The 25,029-nt window shown below is 53.0% G+C and overlaps 1 protein-coding gene across 4 annotated transcripts in view; it reads left to right on the plus strand.

The window, feature by feature from the left end:
* NF2 (neurofibromin 2) overlaps window positions 1-24,620 on the plus strand; it is a 70,082-nt gene extending 45,462 nt beyond the window's left edge. The window contains exons 9-17 of one of the 4 annotated variants that reach the window (XM_036014082.1): window positions 1,567-1,641; window positions 2,593-2,706; window positions 5,151-5,273; window positions 6,029-6,246; window positions 7,648-7,753; window positions 9,221-9,348; window positions 11,215-11,380; window positions 12,762-12,821; window positions 22,321-22,636. In XM_036014082.1, coding sequence (XP_035869975.1) covers window positions 1,567-1,641; window positions 2,593-2,706; window positions 5,151-5,273; window positions 6,029-6,246; window positions 7,648-7,753; window positions 9,221-9,348; window positions 11,215-11,380; window positions 12,762-12,797 — 966 coding nt within the window. In that variant the 3' untranslated portion in view covers window positions 12,798-12,821; window positions 22,321-22,636. Of the gene's footprint in view, window positions 1-1,566; window positions 1,642-2,592; window positions 2,707-5,150; window positions 5,274-6,028; window positions 6,247-7,647; window positions 7,754-9,220; window positions 9,349-11,214; window positions 11,388-12,761; window positions 12,890-22,320 lie in introns of those variants that run through there. The other 3 variants (XM_028527537.2, XM_028527534.2, XM_028527535.2) reach the window with 3 other exon arrangements.
* Window positions 24,621-25,029: the final 409 nt, after the last annotated feature.

Below are 25,029 nucleotides of genomic sequence, written 5' to 3' on the forward strand. Positions count from 1 at the left end.
TCTCACAGTAAAAAGACCCCAAGCTGACTTGACATAATAGGAAGTAGTCTTAGTACTTATGTATGACAGCCATGCTGTCAAAACAGAAATGTGGGTTATTTTAAGTGATTCATTGATTCTCTGTGCAGCCCTGGCGTGGTGCAGAGCCTGCGGTTTCCCCACTACTTGTGGTTTCCTGCTGACAGCTCCGGGATTTGACAGCAAGGCCCAAAATAAGCTCACGAAATTCACAAATAGCAGCCTATACAGGGTGATACTGCTTCTAAGGGAACTTGACCAAAAGCTAAACAAAGTGTTGTTTTCTGTCTTCATTGTGCTAGCCCCTTGTTGGGCAATATAGCATGAGAAAGAAATACCCAAGAATAGATCTTTTCCAAACATATATTTTTTTTTATTTAAAGATTTTATTTATCTCTAGAAAGAGGGGAAGGGAGAGAGAAACAAAAGGAGAGAAACATCAGTGTGTGGTTGCCTCTCACGTGTCCCCAGCTGGGGGCCTGGCCTGCAATCTAGGCATGTGCCCTGACTGGGAATGGACCCGACGACCCCTTGGTTCACAGGCCGGCACTCAATCCACTGAGCCACACCAGCCAGGGCATCTTTCCAAACGTATTTTTTAAGTGCGTCTTTGAAACCTAGGACCTGTCTGGTCTCATCAGGAATAGTTGACAGCAACGGTTGCCATTTGTTCTCTATGTGGTACCTTTCTTAGTGGCCTGGCCCTGGGTTCTCCCATCAGCTACAACCCTATCCTTCTCATTCATCGTTCTCTCCCTTTGATTTCGTCTTCACGCTTTACTGTATTCCTTCTGTCATCAGCTTGCATCTACTAATCCCCCTGGTCAGAAACCTGGAATGATTCCCCATATGCTGTCACATCGAATCTTAACCCCTCTCTCTACTCTCAGGCCACCTCACCAGCCCCAGCCCAACCCAGCCTCCCTCCCAGTCTAAGCCCACGGTATCCTCTTAGTCATCAAAGAGCTTATAATGTCAAGAACACACACACATACATACACACACACACTGCTCATTTGTCCATCTCTGCCTTATTTCTATTGTTCCCCTGTCTAGAATGTCCTTCTATCCTACTTTTTCACTTCTCTGTCATATTCTTTACCAGCTTAACTGCCCTCCTACTTATGGTAGATTACTGTGAATCCTCCAGGATATTTGTGATGTGTGCCACCCAATGAGGCACTAATAATATGTGGTGTAATTTCTTGAGTCATTGACTGTTATTCATCCAGTTTCACCAGGTTGTGAGCCTCCTAAAGTCACAGCCATGACTTAGGCTCTGGTGTGGCCCTCCCGGTATTAGCCTGGAGCTTGGGCCTGTCAAGGGTTTGTATTTCAGGTTTCTCAGTCCGGGACTTGGTGCCCTCAGACACTTATAATCCACCGTAGCTCACCCTGTGGTCATGCCTGGGTGCCGGGAAGCCGGGGCAGGGAAACAGCCATGTGCTGGGTCTTTGCCAGGGCGGTGGCTGCTTTTGCGGAATTCCCCAGTTGCTGGTAACATTCTAGGCTGTCAGCCTGAACCTGTTTTCTGCTTCCTTCCTTCAGTTTACTATTAAACCATTGGATAAGAAAATCGATGTCTTCAAGTTCAACTCCTCAAAGCTGCGTGTTAATAAGCTGGTAAGCTGAGATCCTGGTTTTTATTTCCGATAGCTCTAGTTTTTCTGAGAAATCAAACGCCCTTTTTGAACCAGTATCCGAGTGACATCTCGGTACATGCTGTTCTGATAGGCCGGGAAAGACTCTTCTCTTTAGCTTTACCTAAAGAGTCAAACCTGAGTTTTACGATGAAGCATTTGTAAAAATTATTTTTACTGAAGTACTTCATACATATAAAAGAATAAGTATAATGTGCATATATATATGGCATAAAGAATAATAAAAATAAATGCCTATGTACCCACTACCCAGCTTTAAGAAATAGCACACCCCAATACTGTTGAAACCCCTCATGTTAGCCAGCCTCCCCCTCCCCCCTCCTCAAGGGTGATCACTATTCTAAACTCATTCTCTTGCTTTTCATCAGAACTTTATTTCTGTGGCAAAACGAATATACTATTAAGTTTTGTATAAATGCTTACAGCTGTATTCTCTGTCACTTGCCCGTTTTACACATTATTTTTGATTTATGTATGTTGATGCTTAAAGATATGATCCCTTCATTTCCACTGCTGTATGGCATTCCATCATGTGGCTGCAGGTATATATATTGTTTTTATTCTCCTATTAATGGACAATTAAGTGCTTTTCACTTCTGTGCCATTTTAACAAAGCCATTACGAACGTTCTCCCTGGTGCACGTGGGCAGTATTTTCTCTGGAGTCCAGAGAACACGAGCATCTAGCCTCCTGTCCCCTGGCGCATCTGAGGCCCCTTCAGTTCGCTGTCTCCGGCGCTGACAGCACGAGAGGCCAGGATTCCGGCCTTGGTGTTTCACGCCACGCTCCCCTCTCCAGGCTTCCTTCCCACTGCTCATGAGAGCTCTCAGCCCGAGATGCCGCAGTGCCAGCGAGCTGTAAGCGGTGAAGTAAATTTGTGGGTTTAACATTTCTCCCGCTTCTGTGGCCACAGATTCTTCAGCTGTGTATTGGGAACCATGACCTTTTCATGAGGAGAAGAAAGGCCGATTCCTTGGAAGTTCAGCAGATGAAAGCCCAGGCCAGGGAGGAGAAAGCTAGAAAGCAGGTGAGCAAGACCGTGTTTGGACTGCTGGTACCACCTGGTGGCCTTGGCCCAGCGGGTGAGGAGTGGTTACCAGCAGACAAGAGTCCTGTGGTCATGGAGAATACGTATTCTTATTTTATATCTTTTGGATTTTTCTTGGCTGATGCCTAGCTGGTAGGGTAGCCTATCTAAAAGAAATGTCTCTAGTTATTTCTCCACTTAAGTGAAGTGGAAAGAAATAGTCAAGCCTGCACATCCCCACCCATTCATCCATTTCTCTTCCCTCCAGCTAAGCTTTCCTTTTGCCTGCCTGTCTCCTTTGCCCGGCCTTCTCCTTTTCTAATTAGATGGTGATAGAATGCATGGCAGCATTTCAATGCTGCTGCTGGAATGCTAATTAGACTCTGGCTGCACTTCCCCACTGTAGGTCAGCCCAGCGGCACATCACCCAGCAAGGGAGGTGCCCGAGCGCCTAGCAGCAGACTGGACAATCTGCATCATTGTTTCCTACTCATAGACCTTTCTGACTCACCGAAATCCACACAACTAATCGGAGCCTCACCGCTGAGAATATTAATTGTGGTTTTGGACAAACTACTAGATAGCGTAGCAGCAGCTGCAGTCAGCGGCCCTCAGGACTTGCGGGCTCAAGAAGGTGTAATAATTAGTCTGTGCGCAGCTGTCTCTGATTTGGGAACTCCGGCGGGTCTGGCTCCCAGCCCTGAGTTTCAGAATGAAATGCCCAGTTTGATCCTGTGCTTTCAACTCCCCATCTCTTTGCTTTCTGAGATGGCAGGCCATAGATGTGCTCTTCAGGACGCTTTGTGGGTGGTGGAACGGGTTTCGTTGGACAAAGAAATGCTCTTGAGCCGGCACAGTGTGACGGCGGCAACTGTCAGAAGAGCCCCGTCTGACTTCTTTTTCAGCAGAGCAAAGCTTAGAAGCGAGAGATCTAAAAACAGTGAGGAGTGTGTAAGCCTGCAGGCTGTGGCAGCGAATAGCGGGAACACGCCCCGACCTGCACTGCCTGTAGAACAGCAGAGGCATGTCCCTGGGATCTGGCAACTGCAGGTTGGGGCTCCACGCCCCCCCCCAATAGACAGTGACCTTGGAGCCAGCTGTGAAACTTAGCCTGTGACGCTAGTGAATGACTTAACTTCCAGACCTCAGTGTTCTCATCTATCACGTGGGGGCTGATGATGCCTCTCCTCTGTCTCGGATCAAAGGACATATTGAACCTGAAAGTCATTACTGCTTCAACCACTTTGCAAATGAGAGGTCCCTTATTAAGGGGGTGGAGGCCTCGGGGAAGTGCAGTGCTGGGGATGGAAGGGGACTGCCTGGGCTGTTTCACGTGGACACTAATGGACACACAGTCATCTGCCGAATGGAAATCCTAATATGATGGAAATTAGAGAACAAATTGGCCAAGCTTTTCATTGAAAATTAGAGAAGAATTTACAGTATTTTATGGCTTGTCTTTTCATTATTCCTTCGAGGTCCACTGCATTATTTTTTTTTTTTGGCTTAGTACTTAGAAAAAAGCAGCAATCTTAGAAATCTTGTGTTTGGGAGAAGATTGAAGCTAGAAGTAATTAAATGTGCTTTAATTATTTAAGGAAGAAAATGGTGCAGTGGTCACTTCTGGCTTCTGTTTCCCGAATTCAGTGAGTGCGGCCGGATCACAGAGAACAGCACTTGTCCTGTGCTTGTTTGCCTTATTAAGCTCGGCATGTGGCCCAATTAATACAGTGATCCAGAAGGCAAAGGAGGTGGCAGTGCCTTTGTACTGGTGCCTGGAGGATGGGGGCTGCGCTCCCCGCCTGGCACCCTCCTGTCGCAGGCCTGGCTCAGGAGGTGCCTCCATGTGAATCTGTGCGGAGGCTGCTGCAGCCTCCCCCTGTGAAAGACAATGTGTGAACTACTGGTGCAGCACGCAGAATGATTCCGTCTTCTCTGTGGGTCAGAGGCAAGAGCGGAGCTCTGGTGTGGATGAAATCGGAGGTGTGGAAGAGGTCTGTGCACATTAGAAATGGTGGGGTGGCTCATCCACCCAGAGGAGAAAGCTGTCTGTTTCTGGGGCTCCATCCCAGGGAGAAGGAGCCTGCATTGTGTCCCGGCAGCTGCAGGGCAGAGTCCTGAGAGGACTCCCTATAAAAAGGGATTTTGGCAAGGTGGCTGGTTCAGCACACGCTGTGTAAGAACACCCCCTTCGATCCAGGTAGAGAGCTGACTCGTCTCTTTGTTGGTTTGGTTACCACAAGATTTTTTTCCAAGGAGCATAGTTTTCAACTTGACAGCTGGTTTCGAAGGGCAGAGAGTGGTAGGTGACAAGCGTGACCCCGGCTACCAAAAGAAAAGGGTCCCCAAAGGGGAGACGCTGGCCTCTGGGCCTTCCTGGATCCCTGTGGCACTGTAGGTCGGGAGCCCCTTCACTCAGTGACTGCTTTCGTCCCTGCCCCCAGATGGAGCGGCAGCGCCTGGCTCGAGAGAAGCAGATGAGGGAGGAGGCTGAGCGCACGAGGGACGAGCTGGAGAGGAGGCTGCTGCAGATGAAAGAAGAAGCGACAATGGCCAACGAAGCACTGGTGATTTCCGAGGGGTCTGGGGCCCGTGAGGCTGCTCGTGGTCTTGCTCAGCTTGCTGGCGTGAGACCTCCCGAGGACCACAGATTAGCGACATTTGCTTTGACATTTAAGCTTAAAAAAAAAAAATAGTGCCTTTCCTTTTACCTGTGCTGGCAGAAGCAAATTTAACCTGAGTTCACATGTAGACAAACTCCTTTTCACCATGGGATGCCTTTAAGGCAGGGCCTCTCAGCTTCAGCTCCACTGACACTGGCCCAGATCGTCCTTCGTGGTGGGTCTGTCCTGTCACTGAAGGGTGTCTAGTAGTGTCCCTGGTCTCTATCCACTAGATGCTGGAGGTACCACCTCACTTTGGTTGTCTCATTTGCGACCATCAAAAATGTGTGCAGACACCGTTACATGTGCCCCAGGGGAAAAAGTCTCCCCTGGTCTGGAACTGATTTAAAAGGAGAAACGAGAACAGAGTTAAATTGGTTTTCTCCCTTGTAAAGCATAAGCCTCAGCTCACATGGAGACTCCAGAAAGGTGCTTTCTTGTTGCTCCCCATGGAGGAACCTGAAGGCCCTTCTGAAAAGTTGAGGGGTGTGGCTTGCCATCTGTTGCCAGGGTGTCGTCTTTGGGGGGACATTCAGGGGAAGGGCCCTAAGGAATCGGAGGCTCTGGTTCTTGCTGACCTACCTGAGTGTCTGAGCTCGGACCTGGTGGGAAAATAGGCACGTGATCCCCACCCCAGCTGACGGCGCTCTTCCCTCCAGATGCGGTCCGAGGAGACAGCTGACCTGTTGGCGGAAAAGGCCCAAATCACTGAGGAGGAGGCAAAACTCCTGGCACAGAAGGCTGCAGAGGCTGAACAGGAAATGCAGCGCATCAAGGCCACGGCCATTCGGACAGAGGAAGAGAAGCGCCTGATGGAGCAGAAGGTGCTGGAGGCCGAGGTGCTGGCACTGAAGATGGCTGAAGAGTCAGAGAGGAGGTCAGAGGTGGGGGGTTGGGGGGTCGGGGGGTCCTGGGCCCTAGGGCCCAGGTGAGGGGCTGCTCAGTCCTGACCTTGCCCTGAGGCAGAGCATGGCTGAAGCTGTCCTCCAGCTGCTTCTCTAGCATCTGGGAAGGGGAGAGGCTCCTTTTTTGCTGGGTTGGTGGGGACTGGTGCTTAATCCAGTTTTGGGGCTGGAGCTATTGGAAGAGAGCTTGGAGCTCTCTTGTGGAGTGGACCTCAGGTCATGCCTGTGCCTTTGTGATAAGCCCTTGTCCCTCTGATACCGTGTTTGCAGGAAACCCGTCAAGCATGTCCACAGACTGCCTTTAGCTGAAGAGATAGAAGGAAGCTCTTCGTACATTTAAAAAATGTGATTTGTTTCCCTTTTCATTTATGGGGCGTGTGGAGAGACAGCAGCTACATTACCAGGTCCCACTGGTAATGTGGGGACATTAAAGTGGGACTTTAATGTCCCACTTCCCTGCAGGCTTGCCTCGGAGCCAAGGCTCCTGCAGCAGATGGGAGGAGAGGGCCCGGGCTCCCCCGGCCAGGATGGCCCGCTCCCAGCCAGGTTGAAGGATGGAACTGTCGTCTGTACTTTGTAAAGACTATTCCAGGCTCTGGATTGTTCTAGTCCTGCAGCCTTCAGATAAACTCTGGCACGTTCCCACAGCGTTTGGCTCCTTTGATTTTGAACACCTGAATTTAGCTTTTTGCTACCAAGGTATATTCTGTTCAGTTTTCCTCTCCACTTTGTGCGCATTGGTCCAAAAATACGGTTCCTTGTTTTCTGCCCTGCCCGGGCCCCCTTCTTTCCATGTTCAGATCACTTCCCCCATGAGTGAGGCATGACGGGTTAGATCCTTTGTCCTGTGGGCGAGGACCTGCATCCGCGTGCGAGGCCCTCCACTGGTGCCTGAGGAGGTGGGCCCTTGGCCTGCAGTTGTTTGGGGGGATAGGAGGGCTGTGGGGTCAGTTCTTTCACCTCCTGCCCTTTGTAATCCAGCATAAGACCTTTGATGCACCTGATTCTTCCTTGGTTCATCCCGCTCTCACCCAGAAATGCAATAGAGAGGCCCTACAGCCCAACTGTCCTCCCCCGCCGCCAATTACAAAGGCTTATTATACTCAACTCTTCTCCCCACAGGCTCCCCTGCTCTTCCACTTTAGATTTACCAGTTGCATCAGTACCACACCCGGGAGTGTTGTTCCTAGCTTGGAAGTTCTGATTTTCTGTAAATGCCCCACCTACCCTCCACCATCCTTGTTTGTCCGATCTGGCGCCTTCCTCGGGATTAACCCAGGTCTCATCGCTCCAGGGGGGTCACCAGGAGAGGGGGGTCTGTTTCCTCCACCTGTCATCTTCCATGGAGGTGACGGCTCCTCCTTTTCTTGCAGGGCCAAGGAGGCTGATCAGCTGAAGCAGGACCTGCAGGAAGCCCGTGAGGCAGAGCGGAGAGCCAAGCAAAAGCTCCTAGAAATCACTACGAAGCCCACATATCCGGTGAGCCTGAACAGGGGCCGCCAAGACCTGGTAGCCTTCCTTTCCTTGACGGGGACTGTTCAGGGCAAGTGCACGGCAGAGCGAGTGGTGCAGAGGACCTGCAGTTGGGGTCTGGGCAGAATGCCTGGTCTGCCGTTTGGCCCTGGACTAGCCAGTCACTTCTCTGGTTGCCAAGATAACAAGCAACAGGGCCTGTTACAGCTCTGGAATGTTTTCCTCGTTCTAAGTAATGTAGTCCCAAATCATCCTCAAGAGAACTTACTCTCTAGCTTCTTAGCGCCAAGCTGAATGTAATCTTCAACTACCAGTATATACCGTATACCATAATCATAGTTCTGAGCAGGGATACCCTCCATACTTCATGTGAACTATTGCCATGCAAGAAGCAGCTTCCAAACTCAGTTTTGGGACAGGGAGACAGACCTCAATTAAATAGGGTCACAAAACAAATAGAGAAGCCTTCTTGTCGGAGGCAGGGGGCACTCAGTTCAGCAAACTGTTTGCACTCCTGTTCTGTCCCATATACTAGCAAGCAAATGGGAAGTCTTTATACAGACAGGGTGCCCAGGTGCCTAGAGGGGAACTTAGCCCAGCCTGGAGGGGCAGGAGGGGCTCAGGTTGGCACCTGAGCTGACTCCTGAAGGGTGAGTAGGAACTAACCAGATGGGAGAGACAGTAGGGTATTCCAGGCAAGTGCAGATGTGTGCACTGCACAAATGCTTGCACTGCACATCCACACGCACAGCACAGACGTGCACAGGGCACAGAGGCATGAGCTGCCCCGGGTTCGAGGTGGAGGAAAATGGGAGGAGTTTGCTGTTGTCATCTGTGCTGATTATCTGTGACCATGCGACAGGCCACCCCAAGCCAGCCGTATAGCTTGAAACATCCTTGCGTTATTCTTATTCTCTCTCATGGCTCGGTGGGTTGACTGGGCCAACGGTCCTTCTTGGGGACCTCTGAGGTGATTGCAGGCAGATGGCAGCTGGGACCGGAGTTGTCTAAGGCTCATCTGGGCTGGAGACCACAGATGTGTGTGTTTCTAAAACACACATTTGAGCAGACTTTATACTCTGTTCTAGCAATAAATAAATCAATAAGTTCTGGAGGAGCTCATATCACCAATTTCATTGTATGGGGGGATTATAATTCATCTAACTAGTCCCCAGTAGATGGGTATTTAGTCTGCTCTCTCTTGCAATTAAGAACAAAACCGCAGGAATTTGGAACATCGCTGAATGCAAATGTTTGCACGTACACGTGGCTATGTTGCTAGAATAAATTTTCAAATAGAACTGTGGAGTCAAAGAAGATGGTGGTGATAGGGGCTTGTGGTGGGGCTGGGGGGCAGGGCCCATGCTGCACCTATGTCCTTGGTGGCTGCCGGAGGGTCGGTGGTTAACACGGGAGGGTCCCTGCGTTTGTAGAACCTGAACCTCCTAACAACTGCAGATTTCTCGTTTGTAGCCCATGAACCCAATTCCAGCACCGCTGCCTCCTGACATATCAAGCTTCAACCTCATTGGGGACAGCCCGTCATTTGACTTCAAGGATACTGACATGAAGCGACTTTCCATGGAGATAGAGAAAGAAAAGTACGTAGACGCCCCACCCCCATTCCATGCTTGGGCAACCGGTGAACTAGAGCGAGTCGGCCTGGGCCTGGGGAAAACAGGGTGGGGGGGTTGCTGCAGCAGCCTTTTGCCAGCTCCTGCAAAGGTTTGCTCTGCCCTCACCGCCTGGAGGAAGAATTCCCTAATCAGAAATGAAGGACTACAGACCAGCATTCCATCTTCCAGGATAAAAATGACACTTGATTGGTGACCTGGAGATTATAGTGGCTCAAAACCTCACCTCAAGTACGGGACTGGCTCTCAGGGATCTCCAGTGGTCAGACTGTTGTTCACATCGTAGCAGAGTGTGTGATAGTGCCCTAACAGGGTAACAGAACATGTTTCCTAGTTGTGTTCTCTGGTGGCTCAGATCTGTGACGTTCCAGGTTTAGAACAAGGGGAAGAGAGAAGAACCTCAGGCTCAAGGCTGAGGAAAGCAAACGTCCAGGTCGGCCACCCTGCTGTGTGGGCTCTCCCTGGGCTGGGCCCCACAGGCCCTGTTTGCAGCAGCTTCTGCAGCTCTGTCCTCCTGCATCTTCTGGCCACTGGAAGTGGATCCGGGGTGGGAAGCAGGCCCACTGCAGAGGAAGTCTAGCCGAGGTCCCCCCAGTTCCCAGCTGGGGGTAAAATGGCCATCCGTGTGTGGCTTGCCACAAAACAATCTCAGTAGCTACCACGGACTGAGTGCCTGGGTGTCAGGGTGTTTTAGCTCTTATCTTATTTCACTCGCATTAACTAACAACAAACTGACATCACAGGTAGGTTTTAGTGTTCCCATTTACAAATGAGAAGCCAGATTTAGAGTGTTTAAGGAACTCACTCACATTACACAGCTCATGAGGGCCAGAACCAGGATTCAGCTCCGAGACCATTCAAGCCTCTGTGTTTTCTCTTTATACACTGTCCTGGGGACAACCCTCTGGAGACAGTGTCTCCTTGGAGCCCATGGTGGGCAGCCACGAGCCGGGCTGTGACTCCCTGGGCCTCACGCTGAGGCAGGGAACCAGAGTCTCTATCTGCTGTGTCCTCTGCTGGAGTTCCCCTTCCAGCCGTTCACCTTCGTCCGGGGCACCACCAGCATTACATGGCTGTGATTGGCATGCGGCTACTTCTCTCTGTGCCTTGGCTTTTATAGTTTCTATTTTCTTACTTTATTGCCTGTGCACATTTTGCAGAGTCCATATACTTGCATGGGAATCACTACAGAATATTCCCTGGTGTCTGCGTTGCGTGGGCGGTGCCCCTGCAGTTGGACACTTTGAGGATGAGCTCCGGATTTTCACCCTCGTAGATACAGTGTCTACTTGCAAGCGATGGTGGGGATTTTTTTTCTTCGTAGCGTTGGCTGAGTGAGGGCCCATCATCTTTAGCTGTCCCCCCAAAATAAGCAGGGAGGTGGCCATGGCCAGTCAGAAGAGGTCACTTGAATGGAATTACTTCTCCAACAAGGGCTGAGACAAGAAGATTGTTTTGAATGCCAGGGGGCTTATTTCATGAGTTGGTTTTTTGTGCAGAACTGAAAGCTATCTGTTTCAATGGGTATTTGTAGAGTACTTTGTGAGAGCTTACAGTAGGGTGGAAGAAGAATTTCCTACACTCTCCTTTATCTAATTTTGACCACAGCCCGATGATCATTATCCCAGCTTTAGGGACGAGGAAACTGATTCAGACCAGTTAAGTGACTAGCCCAACCTCCCATGGCCCCCGAGTGGATGAGCAGGGTCATAAACCCGAGGCTTCAGGCCCAGGACCCCATGCCAAGTGGCCGGTGGGCCCGGAGCTTCTCCGCCCACCCTGACAGGCCTCGCCGTCGGCCAGAGCCGTGATGCAGTGTGCTCTTGCCGGCAGAGTGGAGTACATGGAGAAGAGCAAGCATCTGCAGGAGCAGCTCAACGAACTCAAGACTGAGATCGAGGCCTTGAAGCTCAAAGAGCGGGAGACAGCCTTGGACATTCTGCACAATGAGAACTCTGACCGGGGCGGCACCAGCAGCAAGCACAACACCATCAAGAAGGTACCGAGCCTCTTGTCTTCTGTCGGTCGGGGCCGCCCTTAACAAAACGGGAGGTCGGCATCTGGTTTCCTCAGTAGCCGAGTCATTAGACCGTGGTCATTTTTTATGTGTAGTTTGTTGAGAGAAATTTTTTTGACTCTTGACTAAAAGGGAATTTAATCTGCCAGTGCCAGTGAACCCACTGGCTTGAAGGAAGGGGAGCTTTTAACACAGCATTTCATGATGAAATGAATTGCCGTTCTTGGACGGGTTTTGATCCATCATTTAGCAGTAAAGCAATTCTGTCTTTTAAGCCGAGGGGAGTTCTGCCCAGGGAGCTGCCTTACTTAATGAGAAAGCGAAACAAGGTGGAGGCTGTTGAGAATAGACTCTCCCTCTAGACTTTTTATGTTTTTTAAGTGGCAAGGACTATAAAGCTCTGTTCTTGATTTAGAAACCAAATTCTGAATGTTTCACTTTTTTCATACTTAAAAGGAAGTAATCTAGAAGAACCTTAATGTTTTAGAAGAGGTTGTTAGTGGTTTCACAGATTTCTGCACTGAATATTTTGAGTTGTTAGCATTTTAGAGGAAGTTCATTTCCATCCTAAACATCAGCCCAATAGCGTACCTCTCCGATGCTGGGCAAAGTAGAAATGTCCTCCCCTGCCACCTGAGGTCAGCTCCTATGGGGTAGCCCAGGGCCAGGTAACACCTGTCAAGCAGGTGTCATTAACAGAAGACTGTTCATCAGGTTTAGAGAATGGTCGTTTAGATATGTTTAAGTGTATACTCTTTACCTTTAGTCTTTAAAACGGTCTCCCAGTTTAAGGAATATCTGTTTTCAGTGGTTAAGCTGCATCTGACAACTACCTGCCATTACTGGAGGGTAGAATCAGGAGCCTTGACTTCTCTCTGTTGACCGCAGTTAGTCCTGACACCAGGTAGAGAGTTCCTTTGGATAGCGTGACCTAGAAGGAAAGACTTTAGCACGTTCCACATTCTTCCCACCTCTGGCTTCTGCCATTGACTGCGTTTCCCTTCCAAAACCAAATTATCCAACAGTTAACAAAAGGGGAGTTGAAGTGAGCCCTCAGCCAGTGAGCAGATGGTAACTGGGCCAGTGGGCCGGCCAGTTGGGCCTCAGAGGAGCTGCCCCACACTCACGCACCCGGGCACCGGGAGCGGCCTCATCTCTGCTGCTGCGGCGGCGAGCGGGCCTCAGCCACAGGAACCGGGAGTGTTGAAAGCTGGAGAGGCCCATTTCCAAGTCATGAAAACAAACAAAGAGAGTCACTTGTCACAGTTTCAGGCTGTCTGAGCATTTTGCAAATGGCACATGTGGCATTGTTGATATCACAGGGTATGTTTTTGTTTTTCTTCATTTTATTTTGCTGGTTTAGCCTCAAGCCCAAGGCAGAAGACCTATCTGCATTTGAGCCCTCAAAGTAGGTTGTTCCCAGGTACTCTCTATGTGGTGATGGTACTGCCCTCTGTGATACTAACCCATGCATGAGCTTGCCTGTCTCTGTCCCCAGGCCATGCCAACCCCGCCCCAGGGCAGGTGGCACCTGGGTACTGGCCGCAGCATGCTTTGAGTCTGAGAGCAGGCACCCTGCCCCCCACCGTGGGGCCAGGCCAGCCTCCAGGGGTGCAGAGGGCTGCCTCATTCTGAAGAGCATGTCACTGGGGCTTAGGACCGGTCGTCCTTCACATCTCGTGTCACTGTTGGTCTGGAGAAGGTCACCGCTTCTTGTCCAGTCAGGTCTGTCTAAAAGTCTTTCGTCTTGGTGGCATACGCACTTCTCAGATAATAGCCCGCGCATGGAAATGGGGTACACGCCGGTGTTTTTAAGACCGACGTCTTTAACTGAAGATTAAGACCTTTCCTGTGGTGTCAGCCTCTGCAGACCCATGGTCTTACCTGACAGCTTCTGGTCCTGGAGTGAAAGGGCTGCCCGTGCTCACGCGTTTCCTTCAGAGCCTCCCCTGTCTGTGCTCATCCATTTTCTTGTCAAGGAGAGCAAAGCAATAATAGCACAGGGGTCTGATGTGCGGCCCGTCTCCGCGGACCATCTGTCTCTCAGCTCCCCGAAGGCCGTCACTGCTTCAGCTCCTCCATGGTGCGGGCTGGAGCTGTGTTCACAGTGAACTCACGTTGGGACGGCTCAGTGACGGGCACCCAGGCGCCGGGCGGCCGGCGGTGGCTGAGAGAACTAATGGAGTGATTCCTCTTTCCTTCTGCCACAGTTTGTACTCTCCCCACATGTCCAGGCAGCGGAGAAACTTTATTATGAGTGACAATGACATAACATCCCGCCTCTGCTCCTCACCCAATCCCCCGTCGTACCCAGCGAGGGCACCGGCGTCCGACAGTCACGTAGGGCGTGTCCTTTGGAGTCCTTGCCGCGGTTTCTGCAACTGGAATAAAATAAGCTCATTGGAAGCTTTCTACCAAAAAATGAGATCTGGCATAAACATATCCTATTTGTGGTTCTTCTCCAAGCAAGAGAGGTTAGCTATTAACATCCCAGATGGATCTCATTATAAGATGGATTCGAGCTGTCAGTGGTTCCAAGAACCCGTGGCATGAACCCCGGTTCGTGTGTGGCACTTTTATTTAGCAGATTACTTCTTCAGCTTGCATTCCACGTGTTTGTGTTGGAATGCCCAGCACTGGGCATGCCTGAGCAGGGGTGACCAGCTGCTGGAATGGGCAGGCCAGCGGGGTCATCTGTTCAATAGTGACCCATGGCGGATCCACTTTGGCTTCCTGGATGTCGCGGCTAGCACAGGGGCAAGCAGAAAACCCCCTTTTGTTTCACCCTGGGCCGGGAGATGTTTCTGAGTCTGACTGTACTCTTCCCCCTTGATGCGATTCCGTCTTTCCTCTTTATGTAGTGATTCAGATCGTTTAACTGCTTCAAGGGGCCTGATTTTGACCATCAGTTCTCACTGAGCTATTGTTGTATAGACAAATGAGGTTTGATTTGTAGTCAGATTTGCGCCGCTGCTAGGACCGTTTTCTTTTTCACGTCTCAACAGAAGCTTGTTTTCAAAGCCAGGCTCCAGTTAATCAAGAATTCCAATGAATCAAGGGTTAATACAAGGATAGGCTTGGCTTTTAATACAATTGAAGTTACCTCAGTATCATTAGATTAAGTAGTGGTGGTTTTGCTATACATGAAATTTGACATACTTTCCATTTGTTAGACTCTGGCGGTCCCTGGGGCTAGGACCGATGACAACCAGCCACCTGCCGGTGCCGGGCTGTACCTGCTACATTTCCACTTTGCCCCAATTGATAATCAGGGTAACTTGTTTGGCATTTGCCGTCTGAATCAGAGTGGCACCTGGGATTGAAATCAAAAGCCACCCTTGGGAACCTAGATTCCTTTCCTGGGGAGGGGGGTGGGGATCGATAGCCACACATGTTCCAGGCATCTCAGTCCCTGGAGTGAGAGAGTGAGGTCCAGCAGGGAGGCTGGGGTGAGGGGGATACAGGTGTCATGGGCTTGAGCTTCTTGCCTGCAGAGCCACAGTGCTGATCAGGGGAGCGGTGGCCAGCTGTGACCGAGCCTCACAGCACACTTTGGAGGTGAAAATGCAGTCCTGGAGCTCCTACACTCCGGGCCCTGCTTCCCACCCCTCTCGGGGGACAGGTTTCACTCCCCACTCCTGACCTGGTCTGCATGCCAGCGAGTTTATCATCGCTTGCATGCCCATGGTCTCCGAGGGAGCACAGGATTCCCAAGGAAATCGACAGATGAGAAATCTCAGGGGTTGCAGAGCTTAGAAAGCTTATTTCATTAGTAAATGGTCTGCCCCATCAAGGTCCAGCCGTGGTTTCCGCCAGTGGAGAAACAGGAACAAGGAGCTTTGGCATTTATCGGAGGCTGTAGCCTCTCTTGGATCAGGAAGACACAAAAGTCCAATATCATCTTCAATTTGCACAGACTTCCCTTGGAGATGCAGAGCTAGTGAAGTGAGGTAGAACACTTAACACACCCAGGGAAGTGATAAATCACAGGGCGAGATCCAATACGCGTGAAAGGCGTCTCCTGCAATTAAAGCTAACGGCCAGAGCCTCCCTGGTGACCTCTGGTCTGCGTCGTCTGCCCGGAAGAAAGCCACTAAACAGTTTGTGCTGCGTGTGCAGTTAACGTGTCCAGCTCCCCCCGACCCCGGTCATGGGAATCCCGGCGGCTGTCTGCTTTGGAAACTGGTCGCCCTGCTCCAGAACCTTCCCTGTGCTGTTGCTGGAACGCTGCAGAGCGGGGAGGGTGGGGGAGGAGAAAAGGGGATGGGAGTGGGGTAGGGAGTGCGGCTTAGTGAGGAGCACCAGCTAATGTAGATAAGAGAGCAGCACGGTGATCTGGACACCGACCTGGCTCCCTGGGAAGCCCAGGGGAGGCCCTGGGAGGCGGGGGCTGGTCTCAGGGAGTGGGTTCCTCCTGCCTGGGATGCCCAGACTCACCCCTAAAGGCCCCTCTTACCTCACATTCGCACAAACTAAGTGTCCAGGTGCCTCTTAACTGTTGAGGGCCTACGGCTTGTTTCCGGTAGCTGTTGAGATAGAATATCCCCTTTTCCAAAACATCACGACCCAGTCCTTTCTTGGCTGGTAGATTTTACCCACTCAAGCAGTTGCCCTTTGGGAGGCATCGAAGAGCTTTTAAATTCTGCCTTGCCCTCCTAGGATATCTTACAGCCATTTAGTGCCTGAGGACATGATGGGGCCTTATTTGATGCAGTAAAACACCCCGTTCGGTCCCTCAGCACTGAAGATGGTGCAGCTTTCCTCCGGCACCTGATTTGTTGCTGCAACAGGGGGAGGGAGGAGAGCGGATGCAAACTCATTCTGCGGTCTCGAGGTTCTGTTCTTATGATCCTCGCCGTGATCTCCCTCCTGATATTGGCAATTTGAGGATGACATCAGTATATCTGCATCATTTTTCTACGGTCCTCGCTCAGCGTGCCCGTAGCTGTCAGCCAGCCTCCCCCAGCCCAGTGAGGTGGATCAGGCAGATTAGTCTGTGTTTCAGGTGGAAGAACAGAATAGCCAGGGGTCCTGCCGGTATCACAAAGGGCAGACACCAGTTTATAGGCACCTTTTTGCTGCTTTAGGTCCCCAAGGGATTAACACACAAAAGGGACCCTCTGGGTTTTCCCTGGCAGATTTCCCTCTAGAGCAGATAAAGTAACTAATACCAAATTGGATTCGTTCATTGGAATGAACTTGGCCTTTCATCCCACCTCTGCTTCGGGATAAATGTGGGAATAGCTCCGTCCCCATGCACACCCCCAATGGCATTTGGGTGCAGGCTGTCACTGGCAAGACGGCAGGGAAGCTTAATTTGGCCAGTTTGCAGCCACTCCCCGCCTCCACGGGCCCTGCCCCCTCGCTCTGGTTGGGAAGGGGTATGTTTGTCGCACCCCAGACCAAAGAGTGTGTTGGAATTTGCTGCTGCTGCATTTGCCTGTCAACTTCTGCTCCAGAGTCGGTTTTCCCCCGGTGGATCTGTGTTTTCTTTCGTGTCTTCGCCCTCCCCCCGCTGCCACCTTCATTTTCAATACATGTGTAGTGGTGAAGAGGAAGTACAACATGATTTTAGGGCTTGCATTTCAATTTCACTGCATTTTTTTAATGGGACAAGCAGAATCTCAGCGCCTGGAATTATTAGGTTAGTATATCTAAAATGGGTCCAGCATTGTGGGTCCTATTGTTTCAAATGAATTAGACAGCCCCCCCCCCCCACACACACACCTTCCTTTGTCCTCCCCGGGGATGAATGGATGGAGGCAAGGCCCCCAGAGACTAGTTGGAGGAATCCTGATTAGTTTTGTTCTCCCGGCTTAATTGTAGAGCTTCCTTTCTCTCTGCACTGATAGCCCAAACGGCTCCGCGTCCTGCCCACCCCCCACCCCACCCCACCCCCGCTTTGCGTTAGGAACCACATTATCACAGTGCGGCCCTGTGAATCAGTTTCTGTATGTGCTGATGAAAGTGTAATTCATTCTTAATCAAGCAGCCTCTCTGCCGCAGACTCTGGGCCCGAATACATTTCGTTCCTTCCTATCACTTTGGGCAGCAGCCCCCCCCCAATAGGACTTGTAGAGTGGAGCTTTGGGGTTGAGAGTTGGCAGTGCACCTCCCCTCCCCCCAAACTACCCCCACCCCAGCCCTGTGCTTGTCTTCCCAGCAGGGGGCACTCTTGGGACTGATGCTGCAGGAGACTGCAGCTGCGGGTGGGGGGTGGGCCGCAGCGTGTCACAGGTGCCCTCCAGGCCTGCTGTCTCTAGACCCTGGGGCCATTTCTCAGGAGCAGGCAGGTGTCAGATCCTCCTGTCTTGATGGGCTGCCTGAGGTCCCCGAGGAACCCGGAGTCTGCCTGCCTCCTGCAAGCCTGTGTAAAGCAGAGCCTGCTGGGTACCAGGCCCTCCTCGGGTTCAGGGGGGCCAGCCTCCTTCCTTTTAAGGAGACAGATGTGTCTCCCGAAGCTGAACTTGTTTAGATTGGATGTGTCTGTTCGGTCACGCCACACAAAGCTTGGTAAGTGTGAGGAGGTCTGGCGCTGCCAAGCGGCTCCCCCACTTGCATTCCCCCTTGCACTGCCTGGTGGCTGTCACAAACAACTGGCCGTTGGATGGAGAAGTGAGCAGGAGGAGAGGCGACTCTGCCAGGCGTGTGTCTGTCAATACCGGGCGGGAAGAAAGGGCCAGGCCCGACAGGTGGGTCAGAGCCCCCGTAAGATAAAAACCAAGCTGTACAGACCTGTAGCAAAGAGAAAAAAGTTTGTCTCCTCGGAATGAAATTGGATTAGTGACAGACTTGAACAGCCGGTTCAGTCAAGAGAGAACTTAATTCCTCCTGTATTATTCACACGGCTTATTTTAATCAGATGTGAAGAGACAGCTGGAAGAGAGAAGCGGGCAGCCCAGTGTCTGGTGAGGAAACTTCGTGTTCTTTTAGCCGCTGTGCGGGAGCTGGCAACAGCGCTGGGGCTGGAGGCTTTGCGCAGGGCCCGTGCGTCCGTCATTTCCTGGAGCGGGTGGTTAGCCCTTGTCCGGATTCAGTGTGAGTGTGGCACAGTGGATGGCAGACATGGTCACCCACTTGTCCTCAGGAGGATTCAAGAAGGTGGGACAGATTCAACAGGTCCCAGGACGATGCAGCCATTGTCCACGAGGCCCTGCTTCCCGAGGCCTTGGGTTTCACCGCCTACTGAAATTTCGGAGACCTCTTCCTGGACAGCCATGGAGAATGGTCACGGCAGCGTGCTCGTGGCGCCCCAACCGCTGCACGGGGTGAATTCCCCACCTTCCTGGAGGTGCTGCCCCTGCCCCTCAGCGGGTCTGGCTGAGGGGCATGGAACGGTGCTACCGAATCACCAAAGAACACAAATGCAGGACTGTGGGTGGCGTGCGCACGACTGGCTTCGGTTCTCCCAGTGCGACATCCCAGAGGTGAGGGCCGTAGCTAGATCACCTGTGGTACCTCTGCGTGCTGTGCAGAGAGAGCCAGGCCAGTCCCTGAGCCAGGAGGTGGACCACACACCGATGTGGGCTCGTACACCCAACGACGCAAGGGCTGGCAGGCAGACCAGAACGCTTGTTAGCCTGTGTTCACGGGTATACGGAGGAGGCTCACAGAGACAGTTTATAACTAGCTGTGTGCCATTTTCCCTGAGCCTTCCCCTTCTCTTTTATGAATACCTCCCACCTGTAGCTGTACCGTAAATGTTATAGTCAGTGAGCTTTCTAGCAAGAGCAGGTGGTGAAGGATCCCACAGGTGAGGAGAACGCGCCCAGCGGAGGTGGGAGGCTGAGCAGCTGAGTGGAAGCCAGAGTGCGGCTGGCAGACATTCAGCAGCGCCCAGGGGAGGTCTCCTGCACTCTCCTTGGAAAACCCCCTTGCCTCTGGGCCTGTGCGTGCCCACCTGGAGGAAAGAAGCCCCAGGCTGCTTCTTGCTGACCGTCCCTCACCTGCTCTCAAACACCAGCCTTGCCCGTCTGTGTAAGACGCAGGGAGTGCTGGCTGGCTTTCAAGAGGAGGACATTTTAATGTCTAAGATAAAGAAAGGATGCTGCTGAGGTGGAAGGGGGCAGAGGCCAAGGTGGCGACTGGAAGGGTTCCAGCAGCAGCAGGCAGCTCGTGTGCTGATTTCTTCTGGGGACAGGATTCCTGACGGAATTGTATGGGAAGGTGGGGGGAGCAGTGGCAGCCGGTCTCTGTGGGCTCAGGCAGGAGGCTCCCAGCGCCCTCAGTGACAGCGGCCACATCGGGTGCCTCTACCCGGTGAATTTGCCTGTCCCTCTAACAGTCTAGTGCATTTGGGAAGACAACACGCTCCTCTTTCCAAAGCCATGTGTCTGCGGTGCCTTCCTGCATCTGATGGCCAGAGTACTTGACTTTGCTGTATACCTTCCTTGGGCTGGGGCACAGCTTCCTTCCCTTGCAAGAGAAGAGGTCAGGCTCAGCCACCGCGCTGCAGTGTGGGCCGGGGATGGGGGAAGCGTCCTGCCCACCCAAAGACGGCTTTGCATCCCAACAAACATGTGCTCAAGTAATTGGAATTTGGCACTGCCAGAGCTGCCAAAACCTTCCCCTGGCACCTTGTGGGGACAGCCAGCATGCAACTTGGGTAGAGGATCCAGGAATTCTTGGAGCCAACATTGTACAAATGGGCAGGAAGCTTGCAGAGGCCCCCACAGCCCGGGCTCCCTGCCTGGGGAAGTGGCCAGGCCTCTTGGGGGCATCCATTTGCCTGGCCTCAGAGGCCAGAAAGGCCAGAGAGCCCTGCCTTCGCCTGCACCTTTTAACCACACTCTGCCCTGGGCCCCCGCTGGGAGGAGAGGAGCCAGAGCTGGGGGAAGGGGGAGGAACGTTATGCTGCTATTAGTAACAACAGCTGTTGAGTTGTAGTGCCCGCCGCCGCTGGGCTTGCCGAGCACTTCATGGCTCTTCCCAGTCACCCTACACGTCACCCTGTGAGGACAGGGTTGCCACCACCTCTGCTTCATGGCGGGGAACTGAGGCCAGAGCAAGTAACCCGCCCAGGACCACCCAGCTGCTCAGTGGCCCAGGTGGCTCTGGGCCAGGCAGTCTGGCAGTGGCTGTGTGGGAAGGTTGGGGGTAGGGCCCTGTGCCCTGCAGGGCCCTGTCCCCGAGGAGCCAGCCCGAGGTCTTCTCTGGGAGCCTGGGAGAAACCCGAGCAGAGACTCGGGGTGTTACACCTTTCGACTTAAGCTCTCCCACAAGAGGATTTTTGTCCCGGAGGTTCTCTGGTTCTCTTTCTTTTCCCGGTTACCATCCTGGTTCCCGTGATCACAGAGCGCACACCTCCTGGCTCTTCTCCTCTGATGGCATTTCGGGAGAAACCCATCCAAACACAGCTCCCTTTTAGAGGCAGTTCTTTTTCGGCAAGGAAATGAAAACTCTCTCCATTCCTGTCAGAGTTGGGCTTTCCAAAGCGCTTCTGAAATTGGTCCCACTGAAGAAAACAGCTCAGATACCCACCCCACGCCCAGCCCCACCCCCCATCGTGTGCAGCTTGTTAGTCAGGAACTTCAAGGCCAAAAGATTTGGCAGGATTTAAAGAGCCAGCTCTCAAGCTGTCTCAGTAGAGTGCACTGATGCTGCCTGTCTTTGATGGTGAAGTGGCTGACTTGGCATCTTCCTCCCCCACCCCTTGGAGAGCCATACATGATACTAAGGCCTTTTCGGATTCAGAGACTGCCCGAGGTCAAAGGAATGGCCCAGACCATCTAGCCTGCCCCCGTGGTTTAACTGCAGAAGAAAGAGGCTCAGACAGGTCATGGGTATCCACTGAGGCCACACAGTGAGCTGGTAATGAAGGGGAATTAGCAGCTGGGCCTTCTCAGCCCCATGTGGAGTACTCAGCTTTCCCTCCTTTCCTTATCATTAGAGCCTACATCTTATTCACTCAACAAACGCTGTTTGAGTTCCTACTAGGTGCAAAGCACTAACATAGTGTACAGGGTTCGGGGCATATAAAGATGGACAGCGTACGTCCCGCATCCTCCGTCCCTGAAAACTCTCCCGAGGAGTCCCAGAGCTGGAAGCAGAACATGCAGTCTTGCCCAAGGAGTCGATTCCAGGAGCAAAGCAGGGAGCAGGGCATGGGGTTGGGGGAGCAGGGATCTGCCAATGCCAGACACTTCTGTCTGGGGAGATCCTGGGAAGTGGGCCACGGAGGCAGGGAACTGGGGTTCAGCAGTGCAAACTCTAGTGCCTTCCCTGCCACATGGAGACCTCGTCCCTGGGGAGGGTCTCCCAGTGTCTGGCAAAGCACCGCCCTGAGTGCACTGTCCTATCACCGGAACAGCCCCACCCCGAGAGCCCATTGCCTCCCAACTTGTGTGTGGCAACCCGTCTCAGCGGCCAGACCATGGGCAAGTCTACTTTGGGGCCACCTGGGAACCAGGAGAGGAAGGGACAAGATCTTCCTCATCTGACGTAGGCCTGCCTTGCCGGAGGCCATGTCTCCTTGCCCCAGCTGGCCCCCAGGACGTGAGGACTGCGATACTGAGCCCCGGGGTCGGGGGGGGGGGTGGTGAGCATCCCCGGCTGGCACCGCCACAGGCAGCGCACCACAGGACCCCAGAGACTCCTGGGGACGGGGACCTGTGTGTCTAATGAAATGACTAGGGACCGCCTGCCCTCCGAAAAGGCGACATTGATGACATCTTCCTGCTGATGTGCTTCTGCCCACCAGCTATTTCTCCTGGCATGTCCTCATTTGTCGCCTCCTAGTTTGAGTTCTCGGGCAAATCTGGAATCTTATTTGGGATTGACCACTGGCTTCTTGAACATGTAGTTGAACCACCTCCCCTTTCCCTGCAAACCGCCTTCGAGGTCAGCCCACAAGGCAGGATGGCTTCCTGTAGTGAGGAGTGGAAATTGAGTCCCCCTTTCACTTCTCCTCTGCTTCCTTGCAGCTCACTCTGCAGAGCGCCAAGTCCCGAGTGGCCTTCTTCGAAGAGCTCTAGCAGGTGACTCCGCCAGCCCAGGATCTACCACTGCTGCTGCTCCCAGCTCCGGCAGGATGGGTCGGACACTGTGGGAGCCACCCGCAGGTGGGCTGGCTGGGAGCTGCCGTGGGAGCTCGGGGTCCGCCCCCAGCTGAGTGGAGAGCACAACCCCCTTCACGTGCAATTGCCTTGAACTGTGCCCTGCAGAGACTTCTCTCCGAGGGTGCTCGTTCTCCTGACCTGAGTCTCTAAGTTTCTTGAGAAGTATTTGTGTTTTCTCGTCTGCTGTGTGATCCCTGACTTCCCTGATCAGAGGCACCCTGGGGTGTGTGCCTTATTGTCCAGTGCTGAGCTCCCAGCCCAGTCGGGGAGGTGGTCATCGGGAGTGAAGTGCACAGGCCCCTGGAGACCAGGAGGCTGGTGCCCCCACCCCTGGTTTCCAGAACATTCATTTCCTCCACTGGGGAGGAACTGGCCTCCTAAGCAGCATGGCCCACCCGCAGTGGCGCCGCCATGACGGGGTGAAAACTCGGCAGAAGCTGCAATGATGGGCTAGCTGCCAGCAGAAGTGCTGGGAGGCCAGGCAGCCATGTAGGGACCTGCACCCTGCAGAGCACACACTGCCCCTCCTCCTGCCCCCCCAACCCAGGGTCCAAGGGGCAGGTGGGAGCCACTTGTCTCTTTCACCCTGCGCCAGCCTCCACCTCTCCTGCTGTGGAGGCTGGGGGACTCCCTGGTAGTGCTCTTGTCAGCACCCGGTAGCCCCGCCTTGACCGTGACCAGGGGCTCCGTAGAGCAGGGAATAAGCCTCACCCAGTGAAGAGGTGCTTACTAATGACACGCGAGGGCCAAGAGAGAGTCCGAGAGCTTGAGCCGTCTCTGGCAGCCCCATGGGGTTTGAGAAACCGAGACACTCACGGCGATCCTGCCTTGTGCTCTTGTCAGGCTGACCCAACGGAGTCCTGGGCTGGCTGCCGTCTGTCTGCATGGGCCACCTTGCCCCAAGGAAGCCGGCCCTGTGTGTCACTCCAGCCCCTCAGGACCCACAGGATATGGGACTCTGCATCAGAACACTAAGTGTGGGTGGCTATGACTGAACGAGTTCCTTTGTGTCTCCCGATCCCTCAACGTCCTCGTCCCCAGAGATGAGAGGGAGTCCTTGTTTGTAATGTAAGGTCTGACCCTCATACTGAGGCTCTGTCTCCTCGGGCTCACCACCCCTCCCTGAATTTCCACGAGCATTACTTTCCTCCTGACCTGTAAATTTAATCCATAACTGGCTGTGAGCACAGGAGCATGGTGGTGGTTTGTAAAAACATTGTCAGGCTTTTTTAAAATTATTATTTTACCACCGTGTGTAGTCTGGGAGATGCCAAGCTGTGTGGCCCCAAGGGAGCCGGCCAGTGTCTGAGCTGCGGCAGGAGCCGTGGGGCAGACCTGGAGGCCCACAGAGCCTTGCCCAGCCCAGAGCACTCAGCCCCCCCTCAGAGATGAGGGCTGGTGGGAGTCTCCCAAAGACAGGTGGGCAGAGAGGGTGGGGGCTTCAGCCAGGGCTCGAGCTCCAGCAGAAGGGATGAAAGAGGAGGTTGGTTTTCAGACACTTGTGCCTGTGTTCTTTTTAAGTGAACATTTTTAGGGCTGGAAGCCCATCAAGTAAGGAAGCCTCCCACCTCCATTGAGAGCAGGGCCCCGGCCACAATTGTTTCATTATAAGCTCTTCCGAGGGTTCTCGGGCAGATGCGCCATTCACGAAGTCGCTGCCCAGCTGTGACACTCCGAGAGGCTGCGCTGTCAGCACTCGGCTGCCCTACACAGAGCGCCTCGGTCATCCTGATGGGGCCCCCACCTCAGCCACAGCGACACTCCGACCTGTGGTGCTGCCTGGATTACTCACGTGCCCCCCGGGCCCCGCTAGACAACACCCGCGGCATTACATAACACCTCTTCAGCGACTGTTTTGTAATCCTGGGGGCAGCTCTCTCTCTCCCCACCTCTTTCAAATCAAAACGGCAGGTCCAGAGGCTGACAACCAAGGACCGTGACTTAAGTGTTGCTCGCCGACCAGCTGGAGCTTCACAGCCCCTGGGGCCAGGCTGTGGGCTCCCAGGGCAGCCCCATCCCTTCTCAAACACATCCAGCCCCACCTCTCCCTGTGGGGCCTGAGTTTTTGCCTCCTGTCAGGGCCAGACCCTGGAACACTACTCTCTGTTTTGGAGGATTGTTGTAATTTAAACAATTGTTTTAATAAAAATTCTAAGCTGTAAAAAGTTTGTCTTGGGCTTCCTCAGTTTGCTTGTTGCTCAGGCCAATGGGGAGGCTGGGTAATGGGGCCACCTCTTGGGTGTTGAGGAAATGGGGTTCTGCCCGCCCAGGACTTCACCTCCAGCCTTGTGCCTTTGTAGTAAAAGGATTGTCCTTCCCGGGCTGCTGACAGCCCCAGCCCCGTTCCTGTACCTTCACCTGAGAACTCCCCTCTTCCTGGGGGGCGCTCAGAGTCACGGAAGGGGCCCTGGGCCGTGTCCCACTGCCTATGTTTTCCTTCTGCACCCACTGCCAGTCCTCAGCTCCAGACCTGAAAACGAGGGTGTTGGAGCAGGCCATCTCCCCAGAGGCTTCTGCTTCTGGGTGTCCCCATTTGGGTTCTGGAGGCGGGAGGGGGTGCTGGGCAGAGCCACT

Source organism: Phyllostomus discolor, chromosome 13, assembly GCF_004126475.2.
Source record: "Phyllostomus discolor isolate MPI-MPIP mPhyDis1 chromosome 13, mPhyDis1.pri.v3, whole genome shotgun sequence".
NCBI classification, from domain to species: Eukaryota; Metazoa; Chordata; class Mammalia; order Chiroptera; family Phyllostomidae; genus Phyllostomus; species Phyllostomus discolor.